The sequence below is a fragment of the Charadrius vociferus genome, unplaced genomic scaffold, assembly GCF_000708025.1.
Source record: "Charadrius vociferus isolate BGI_N301 unplaced genomic scaffold, ASM70802v2 scaffold1452, whole genome shotgun sequence".
NCBI classification, from domain to species: Eukaryota; Metazoa; Chordata; class Aves; order Charadriiformes; family Charadriidae; genus Charadrius; species Charadrius vociferus.
This window is the reverse complement of record NW_009647054.1, coordinates 104,107-104,487: the sequence shown is the minus strand read 5'-3', so window position 1 is coordinate 104,487 and position 381 is coordinate 104,107. Positions and strand designations below refer to the sequence as shown.

Below are 381 nucleotides of genomic sequence, written 5' to 3'. Positions count from 1 at the left end.
CCGGAAGGGAAAAGCCCAGGGGGGTGCGGGCAGAGGTCCCCCCGCTCTCTGTGCTGGCACGGAGCCCTCTACGCCCCATCCCAAACCCATCCCAGCTCCATCCCAGGGGTACCTTCATCCCCGGGCTGGTTGTCCTCCCAGCTCTTGATGTAGTCATCCTGCAAAGGTGGGGAGAACCTGGATGAGCGCGGGCAGGGGGAGAGGTGACACCGGGCCAGGCGTGCCACCACCCTGCTCGGGGACACCGGCCCGGCGAGGTTCCCCCTGCACACACACACTCTCCTGGGAGCCCCCCCTCCATGCCAGGAGGGGAGCAAGCAGGGGTGCGGAGCAGCCTCCCCCCAAAATCAGGCTGCCGCCAGGGTGAGGCAGCACCCGCCA

The 381-nt window shown here is 68.5% G+C and overlaps 1 protein-coding gene across 1 annotated transcript in view; it reads right to left on the bottom strand.

Moving 5' to 3' along the window:
• Positions 1-118, bottom strand: part of SPOCK2 (sparc/osteonectin, cwcv and kazal-like domains proteoglycan (testican) 2) — a gene marked incomplete at its 3' end in the record, with an annotated part of 1,140 nt that extends 1,022 nt beyond the window's left edge. Inside the window, exon 1 of the mRNA XM_009895782.1 lies at positions 113-118. Within this exon, the coding sequence (XP_009894084.1) occupies positions 113-118 (6 nt within the window). The remainder of the gene's footprint in view (positions 1-112) is intronic.
• Between the last annotated feature and the right edge of the window lie 263 nt (positions 119-381).